Genomic DNA, 9,817 nt, shown 5'->3' on the forward strand with positions numbered 1-9,817 from the left:
CCTGAGGGTTTCTTAAAAGTGGATTGTAGCCAAACCTCTTTCTCTCACCTCACCATCTTCCCTGACTGGTCATTTGGGACTTAAATCACCGACTCTCCGCAGAAGCTATGCCGCGATCAGAGCGTGGCACAGCTGGATCAGCTGCCTCCGGGTTCACTGCCTAGATAACCTTCCCAAACTTCCTACCGGAGCTTCCTTCCTCTCCTCCCTAAAACACACACACACACACACACACACACACACACAGAGAGAGAGAGAGAGAAAGAGAGAGAGAGAGAGACAGAGAGAGAGAGACAGAGAGAGAGAGAGAGAGAGCAGAAGACACTTCCTGACCGCGAAATGAATTGGCCTTTGAACTTCACCGGCTCCTTTCTCACTCTCCCCTCCCCCTTCCCGACCAATGGGAGCAGCGGCCCTGAGAATCTTAGCCCCAGTCAGCCCCCACTCTCGATCTTTGGCGTGCTCATCCTCACCCTGCTGGGTTTACTGGTGGTGGCGACCTTCACGTGGAACTTGTTGGTCCTGGCCACCATCCTCCGCGTGCGCACCTTCCATCGGGTACCCCACAACCTGGTAGCCTCCATGGCCATCTCTGACGTACTGGTGGCAGCCCTGGTCATGCCCCTGAGTTTGGTGCACGAGTTGTCCGGACGCCGCTGGAAGCTGGGTAGGCGGCTGTGTCAGCTGTGGATCTCCTGCGACGTGCTGTGCTGCACTGCGAGCATCTGGAACGTGACAGCCATCGCCCTGGACCGATACTGGTCTATCACCCGTCATCTAGAGTACACTCTCCGGATTCGCAAGCGCATCTCCAATGTCATGATCACCTTGACCTGGCTGCTCTCAGCAGTCATCTCGCTGGCCCCTCTGCTCTTTGGCTGGGGAGAGACCTACTCGGCGGACAATGAAGAGTGTCAGGTGAGCCGGGAACCATCCTATACCATCTTCTCCACTGTGGGCGCCTTCTACCTTCCCCTCTGCGTGGTGCTCTTTGTTTATTGGAAGATCTACAAAGCTGCCAAGTTCCGCATAGGCTCCAAGAAGACCAACAGCGTCACGCCGGTGCCCGAAGCCGTGGAGGTTGGTGGATTAACAACTTATATTTATGTCCTCCCCTCCCCTTCTCCACACCCCAATTTCTCACCACTTATCCCACAACGTTTAACTTTCCCCCCCAAAACTTGGAACGAGGAGATCACAGAATTAGGGTCCATTTCTGTATGTTGGATCTGTATGTGCTATCCGGCCCATGGCCATATTAAAGACACTTGGGTTCCAGTCTAGCTCTGTCATTAAAAACTCGGTGTGACTTCAGCCAGCAATTTATTTTCTCCTGTTTGGTCATCAGTTAACCTTATCTGTAAAATAGGAAGGTAAAGCTAGACAGTCTCCAATTTATATATATATAACTGCACATCCTTCTAGAATGTCACAAGCAGCTTGCCAATGCTATATATACATACATATATTACATATATACACACACATATATATACATAAATATGTACATATATATACATATATATATAAAATGTTATATATAACCTTACTGCTCTGCTTTGACTTTGGGGGTGGGGGCATGACACACACACCCAAGGTATATTGTGAAAATTAGCCTGGCATAGTGCTAGGAGGCAGGAAAGACCTGTATTCAAATTCTACCTTAAACACTTAGCTGAGTCCCCCCAAAAAAGTCATTATGAAGTTGTTTTCTCATCTGTAAAACTAGCTGTTTCTTCTAACTTTAAAAAATGACAATGAGTAGCACTATTGCTGAGACCCAGAGAGGTGACATGATTTTTCCATGGCCATAAGGGCAGTGAATGTCAGAGTCAAAATTCCAACTCAAATCATTTCCACTACATCAAAGAATTCAGAAATCCTTTGGGGGAGAGAAGGGAGAAAGATGATGGTGCAATGTTTCACAGGAATGTGATGAAGCAAACTGTTCTACAAACCATAATGCACTATCTAAATATGAGATTTAATTATGTTTAAGGTAAAGTAACCTTCTGTACTTGCATCCCTTGGTTTCTATATTATGATTTGCAAGGATTTTTAGTGGTCTTGTAGTTTTCAAGTTGTCTCCTAGGTAACCACTATAGTTTTGCACGGTTTCTTTTCCCCCGAGCTAATGTGAAAGTTATAAACAGCATATTTAATCCTAGGTTCTGTGCTCATTTTCTTTCTGTTCTTTCTACCTTCAATTTTCCTTTTCTGGGACTTCCTCCCCTATTTACAGCACCATCTCTCCACAAGAATATGTCACAACAGTTGCCCACACTGCTTGAGAAGGACATGATGTCTTGCTGAAGGATCTAACAGGCACTAAGAAACTGCCATAGCTTTAACACCAAAGCAAGGCCAAAGACTAGACAAGGAATGCTTGCCTTTGGATTTTTCTCCACAGGTGAAATTTACCTTCAGGGAACTGAAGCTGTCAAAATACCTTCTTGCTGTTTCCTGATGGACTTATTTTAATATTTGATTGAGAAAATTGGGAAAATAAGAGCACTAAATTGGTCACAGCGATGTTCTTGTTCTCTCTCTCTCTCTCTCTCTCTCTCTCTCTCTCTCCCCTCTATTTTCTGTTATCAGTAATCAATTCTAATTTAAAGAGGATCCAAAGTGATATAGGCTCAGGAGTGTAAGTAGACTTTGGAAGAATAGAGTTAAGGGGAAGAAGCCGGTACCTTGAGCAGAGTGAGGCAGGGGGGCACATGCCAAGTTCATTTGGTGTCCTAACCCTAAACATATCTGAACAGAATGACATCATGTTGATGGTCAAGTATGAAATTGAACTCATGGTCAGCACACTTGCATGTGGTCTGCTCCATATGAAAGCATGCATTCTGTACATTGTACACCCTGATTTTGTCAATGCTGACCTGGACACTAAAATGGACCTTCTACAGCATCACTCACTGCTGGTTAAGGGTGGGATGCACAAGTAATCATGGCCCTCTCCCTGACCCTGAATATATTCATTCAAGTGATATTAAATTGAAATGAACATCAAGGGTGGCTTTGAAGGGTAAAGTCACAAAAAGCAACATCTAACCTTGTGAGGGACATGGAAGAGGACATTTTCACATATCTTATCTAGCTAGTTATTATAACTCAAGTATCTCTAACTTCCTTTTAAACATCTTCTTATGGAAGGATCACAAGTAGTCAATAAACAGAGTATTGAATTTGAGTCAAGAGGCTGGTAGGGTTCTCTGGAAAGAGATGACGCTACATCAAAATCCTATATCTGACATTTTATTCCCTGTGATACCTTGAGTTTCCTCATCTATTAAATGAAAAGATAAACTACACAGTGTCTGAGATTCCTTCTAGTTCTAGACCTAAGAACCTCTATGAGGGGCAGGGACTGTGCTACTTGTCTTTGTACCCACAGTGATTGGTTGATCCAATGAACTACCTATTTGACACTGGCTAAGTCTCCTACTTTCTAGGTCTTAGATTCTTCAACTGTAAAATGAGAGAATTGTGCTAGATGACCTCTAAAATGCTCCTGTCCCTAAATCTATGATCCTATGATTAGTTGGAAATTTGTCTCAGGCTGTGTCACAATTTACTTCTGTATGCATTTATTAAGTATCTACTATGTGCTAAACACTAGGGCTATAAAGACAAAAACAGAATCAGTCCTTGACTTCAGGGAGCTTACATTCTACATTCTAACCTCTTAGAATGTCTCTCCTCATTTGTATAATAAAGATAATAAATTTTTGTGTAAGCTCCCTAACTAGCACCAGAAACAAAAACTATGAGGCACCCTGGCCTGTGTCCCCTTTCTGTGGCCTCTGTGTGAAGCAGAGAGCATCTAGAGTGTTTAACAATTTATTGTCGTATTGAACTGAGACTACACGTCTGGGTCTTAGATACCACCCAAGGAATGGGTTTTCTCTTCCTCTCTGTCACTAAGCATAGGCCCTTAACCCAGGGTCCATCAACCCCCTAAGGGAATTTGTAAATGGATTTCAGGAGATTCATGAACCTGAAACTAATAATATTTAAGTATACTTTGGTGCAACTGGCTTCCTTTGTAATCCTATATATTTTATACATTCAAAAACATTCTTTAAAAAAAGGTTCATAGGCTTCATCAGACTGCCAGAAGGGTCCAAGACACAAAAATGGTTAAGAATCCTGTCCTAGAAGTCCAACAGAATTCAAGGTGAAATCCACCAACAGAATTCCCTGATCTCAATTGTAAAGGTATTCCTTTCAAGGTAAATGTGCAGGGAATGACCCAGATGTTGGTTTTTTGTGAGATACCTGGACAAGTAGAACCTAGGCACAAAAGGGAATGTCTAAATAATGTTTCTGTTCATAGAATTAAGTTCCTTGAGGGCAGGGACTGCTTCATTTTTGTCTTTCTATCTGCAACATTTAGCACAGTGCCTGATGCTTAGTAGAGGCTTAAAAAATACTTGTTGATTGATCATTGCAGGTAAAAGAGGCCCTCCACCAACCTCAGATGGTATTCACTGCTCGTCATGCCATGGTGACCTTCCAAACTGATGGGGACACGTGGAGGGAAAAGAAAGAGAAGAAGGCAGCTCTCATGGTGGGCATTCTTATTGGGGTGTTTGTGCTTTGCTGGATCCCATTCTTCATCACTGAGCTCATCAGTCCCTTCAGTTCCTGCAATATCCCTCCCATCTGGAAGAGCATTTTCTTGTGGCTTGGCTATTCCAATTCCTTTTTTAATCCTCTAATCTACACAGCTTTCAATAAGAACTATAATAGTGCCTTTAAGACCTTTTTTTCTAGGCAACGGTGAGAAAAGAGAGGACTGGGAAGAGAGGCTGATGGAACCTTTAATACTTCTCCTACCCCACTGTTTAGTCACAGTGAGGACCTCTGTTCATTAGGAGTCAAGATTATCCTGGGTTTCCAACAAATTCCAGAGATCTTTCCTCATGAAGTTCTGACCTCTTGCAACTCTTCAGTTGGAAACTTAGAAGAAGAAAAGAGCCCTCTCCCACATGCAGGGGGAGGTGGGGCATGGCACACTTCCTATGAAGTACCCTTTCCTTCCTAAGACCCATCCCAGAGTGAGAATGAGTGAGTGAGTGAAAATGGCTAACCGGGATAGTTGCAGTTCGGGACACTAGTTTGTATGTTTCCATTTGCAAGGTTTTTCTTTAGTTACTTTCCTATGGCAGGGGAGAAGCCCAGAAAAGTGCATCAGTCTTAGCAATAGGTGCCACCTCAAAGTGATCAGCCCAGGTGGAAGCCACTAAATTTACCCAGGAGTTTCTGTGCCTTTTAAGGGCCTATATCACTGAGAGACTGTATGCTCTGTTCTGCATATTTACAAAAAAACAAAAACAAAAGACTCACCTGACTTTTCACAGAAACAAGCTGAATCAAATGCTGCCTTTCATTTTGAAGGAACTAATATTCTTCAGAATTTTTTTGGTTGTGAAGGAAAACATTTGTCAAGTGTCTCTTGGTAAACTTGTTTGTCTTGAATTTTTGTGGGTATTTGAATGCAATGCCTTGTGTGTTAAGTACTTGCTTCTTTTGGCCACAGATCCTGCTAGACTCAGGCTTCCTTCCTATTCCACTGTTAAAAAGGAAGGGGGTTGGATATGATTTCTAAGACTTTGGTACTGAAATGGAAGTCAAAAAGTGAGCTTTTATAGGTCAGTCCTGTGAATGGTCCCAGGGGACAACCTGTTTAGCTCAATAATTAGCATTTGGAAAAGATAAATCATGAGTCAATAACATTTATTAAACACATACTAAGTGTTAAGAACTAAGCTAGGCCCTCACAAAAGTGAGTCAAAAAGTTTATATTCCAATAAGGAGAGACAACAAATGTAGCAAAATGCCAGCCAGGGAGCAAGACTTTGGTCTGGGAAATTAAGGGAGAAGTGAGCAGAGCCAAAGGAAAGTTGATGGACAAGTTAATGCTATATACCCTTTTCAGAGCAAAATATGAAAGTCTGAAGAGAGAGGCAGGGAGTGGTACCATCAGAGTGGTTGGCAAGAAGATGGCCATGAGACAGACTTGGTACAAAGTACAGTCTGGACAAAGCTGGATACAGTGGGTTATATGAATGATGAATATTCTTTCTTATTGGGGTCAAAGTGCCTGCCACTTGGCTAAACTCCTTGGGAAGGCTGTCTGTAACCAGGGCTTCCACCTCTTTTCTTCTTTTCTTAACTGTCTGCAGTCTGTAGCCTAGCCTCCAACCTTATTCAACTGTAATCAATGACCTCCAAAGTTATCAATCATCTCTCAATTGCCAAGTCTAATGGTCTTTTCTCAATTCTCATCTTTTCTGAACTCTCTGCTGCCTTTGCAAATACCCATCACCCTCTTCTTTCTGATGCTGTAGTCTCTCTAGGTTTCCACTGACACTACCCTAATCCTGGTTCTTCTACCTGCCAGACCTCTCTTCAATCTCTTTTGCTGGATCTTCCAGGTCACAACCACTGTGTGTTGACCTTCAAGGCACCATCCCAGGCCCTCTTCTCTTTTTCCTCTATACTTTTTTGCTTGATCTTATCAGCTTCCATGGATTCAACTGTCGTTTTTAAGCTAATGATTCTCAGATCTACTTATCCAGTCTTAACTCTTCTCTCAACTCTAGTTTCAAATCTCCTACTCCCTACTGGATATCTCAAACTGAATATTCCACAGACATCTTAAACACAACATATCTGAAACCAAACCCATTATCTATCCTCCCCAGGCCATCCCCTCTCATGAATTAGTCTACTTCTATTACTGTCAAGGGCACTCCCCTCCTCCCAGTCACCCATCCTTACAACCTAGGTGTCACTCTGGACTCCTCACTCCCTCACCCTACCACATCAAATCGGCAGCCAAGGTCTGTCCATTCCAGCTTAGTAACACCTCCTATACATGCCCCCTTCTCTCTTTTGTTACTGCCACCATCCGAGCACATGCCCTTACCTTGTACCTGGATTATTACAATAACCTTCTGTTTGATCTCCCCACATCAAATCTTTCTCCACTCCAGTTCATTCTCCACTCAGCTGTAAAATTGACCTTCCTAAAGCAAGGTAGTGGCTCCCTATTGCTCAGAGAATAAAATATAAAATCCTTTCTTTGACTTTGAAAGCCCTTTATAACCACCTTCCTACCTTTTTCATCTTCTTGTCCTTTGGTTCCCCCTTTCCTCATACTCTTCCATACAGTGACCCTGGTCTTTTTGCTGTTTCTCTCACAATACTCCATCTCCCTGACTCCATGTATTTTGACCAGCTGCCTGCAATTCTCTCCCTCCTCAATTCCTTCAAGTCCCAGCTAAAATCACACCCTCCATGAGAAGCCTTTTCTATTCTCCCTTAATGCTAATGCCTCCCCAAATTGGTATCTCCAATTTGTCTTGTATAGATCTTATTAGCACATAGTTGTCTGCTGTCTCCTCTATCAGAATGAGTTCCTTCAGGGCAAGGACTTTTTGCTTTTCTTTTTATTTCTATCACTTAGGCTGGAACACAGTAGGTACTTAGTAAATGCTTGCTGCTTTTAAACGCTGTGTATAATCTGCACACGTCCTAGGCTAATCGTCTGTGTAGGAAAATAAGACACATCTGACAATGAATAATTCAATGCACCACAGAATTATACAAAACCCAAATATAATGTAAAAACATGAGGGGGGAATAGAGAAAGCACCCCGGATTTAGACCCCAACAAACCCATTTGTAGTGCTCAATTCTGACACTATCCATGTAATTTTAGGCAAATTTCTTCAGTGCTTTAGTTTCCTCCACTCTGAAGTTAGATCTCTTAATAACCTTAGTAAGCTTTAAATCCTATTAGCTTAAGAACCTATACGGCAGGAGCTCTTAATTGTTATTTGTATCATGGACCCTTTCTGGTCCATGACAGTATGGTGAAGGCCGGCTCATGAAGCCTAAGGACATTTGCTCAGAACAATGTCTTTAAATGCATGAAAGAAAATATATATAGGCTGACAAAAGAAACCAATTATATTAAAAAACAAATTCATGGATGCCAGCTTAAGAACGCCTCCTAGGATGGCTTTCCAAGCTTTCAGTGGATTACTACACGTATGACTTATAATCATGGTCAAATCTATAAGAGAAAAAATTCCCAAATTATTCTGTTTACAACTCAAATTATTTTTCTCCTTCCTGCTGCTGAAATTATGCTTGTGTTTAGTTTATGATCACTGTGGCATATGGCAATTCCTTGGGCAAATGGAAGATTTGGGAAGATAGGAACTTCCAGGGAAAGTTTTCTGGTTAACCTCTGCAAAATCCTGCCCTAAACGTAACTGAAAATGTAGGTCTAAACACGGTGAGTTTCCTACCTTAGAGAGACTTGTATAGCTTTAATGTACTGTATTTATTTTAACAACTGGTGCCCCTACACTTCCCTATGGTTCTCTTATTCAGAATAGTAATCTTTGCTGCGTTGTCCCAGATAGGACCTAGAACTAAAACTACTTGCCTTAGATCAGCCTCTGAGGTGTTTCATTGTTTCAATGAGTACCTAATACGAGTTTATTTGCCAACTTACCCTAAAAGCAGTGCATTGAAAACATGACTATGTTTTGCTGTAATGCTATAATGAGTTGTGACATACTATAATGTAAATTAGCAAAAAGATAGTGAAATCTCCAGATGCCATCACTACCACATAGTAAATGGTTTCTCCCCTACCCTGACAAGTGGGAAGGGAAGGAGGAAGGGAATACGTATTTATATAGCACTCACTGTGTGACAGTCACAGTGCTGAGCTTTTTTCAATTTAATTTGATCCCCAAGCCACTAGGTGAGGTAGATGCTCTTATTATCCCCACTTTACAGTTGAGGAAACAGAGGAGAAAAATGGTATTGCTCTAATTTACCCCCTTGTTTACTTCTTTGAAACTAGCTATGGTCTGTATTCATAAGCTAGTTTAACAATTTTCTCATCTGTAAAGGGAGGGCATTTGAACTCAGTTGCCTCTGAGGTCCTCCAATTCTATGGTCCAGTGATCCTTTAGTGGTAGCCAGGTTAGGTTTCATCCCTGGTCCTCTAGGCCCCCCACTGGTTCTTCAGTCACTCAGAGTGTGACTTCCTCTTCATTATCTGTTCATTTATACCCACTGCGGTTTTCTAACTTGTGCTGCTCATGCTTATTTCCCTCTTCTTTCAGTTCATACAGATCTGACCTGGGGTCATGTCTTAATTCTGGGTGCCACATTTTAGCTATAACATGTAAGGATACTCTACAACTCATGAAGTGGATCCCCTAGAAAAGGTTACTCCATGTTTGAGGCATTCTACTTATCCACATCTACTCAAAACCAAAGCCTGTGAATGGCCACTGATGTGTTTACCCAAGTAGGCCAAAGCAGAGGGCATTTCATTAAACAGCCTAGCAAGAAAGGTAGCAATAGGGTACACTCTTCCACAAATACTAGCACTCACATATATGGCCAAAGTTCTCCTCTTGGCCTCTACTGCTGGCTCTGCTACAGGAACCTCTCTCAGTAGCTTGGGCCTTCTCACCCTGAAATAGCCCAGCAGCGGTGCTGCTTGCTCACCCAGGAGTTTTTCTGGGGCCTCCATTTTACAGAAGGAACAAAGGTGGCCTGCCTTCATCCTTCTTCCAACTGTTTCTGACTTTCTGGACTTCACAACTATCTCTCCCCTCTCTCCCCCTTCCTTTTTCAACTCCCTTTTTTTGCCTTCCCCCAAAAGAATGTAAGCTCTTTGCAGGCAGAGACTTTTTTTGCTTATTTGGTATCCCCAACACAATAATCAAAGGTATACAGTAAGTGCTTAATAAATGCTCATTTTCTTCCT

At 42.3% G+C, this 9,817-nt stretch overlaps 1 protein-coding gene across 1 annotated transcript; it reads left to right on the forward strand.

Moving 5' to 3' along the window:
- Positions 1–339: 339 nt before the first annotated feature.
- Positions 340–4,795, forward strand: HTR5A (5-hydroxytryptamine receptor 5A). The gene is made up of 2 exons (XM_027840914.1): positions 340–1,080; positions 4,463–4,795. The coding sequence occupies exons 1-2, from the start codon at positions 340–342 to the stop codon at positions 4,793–4,795; spliced, it is 1,074 nt and encodes a 357-aa protein (XP_027696715.1).
- The last annotated feature ends 5,022 nt before the right edge of the window (positions 4,796–9,817 follow it).

The sequence above is a fragment of the Vombatus ursinus genome, unplaced genomic scaffold (genome assembly GCF_900497805.2).
Source record: "Vombatus ursinus unplaced genomic scaffold, bare-nosed wombat genome assembly UNPS02014852.1, whole genome shotgun sequence".
In the NCBI taxonomy this organism is placed as follows: Eukaryota; Metazoa; Chordata; class Mammalia; order Diprotodontia; family Vombatidae; genus Vombatus; species Vombatus ursinus.

Coding starts and splice junctions, on each gene's coding strand:
- HTR5A (XM_027840914.1), top strand. CDS start 340: ATGAATTGGCCTTTGAACTTCACCGGCTCCTTTCTCACTCTCCCCTCC. Junction 1,081..4,462: donor CGGTGCCCGAAGCCGTGGAG/GTTGGTGGATTA, acceptor TGATCATTGCAG/GTAAAAGAGGCCCTCCACCA.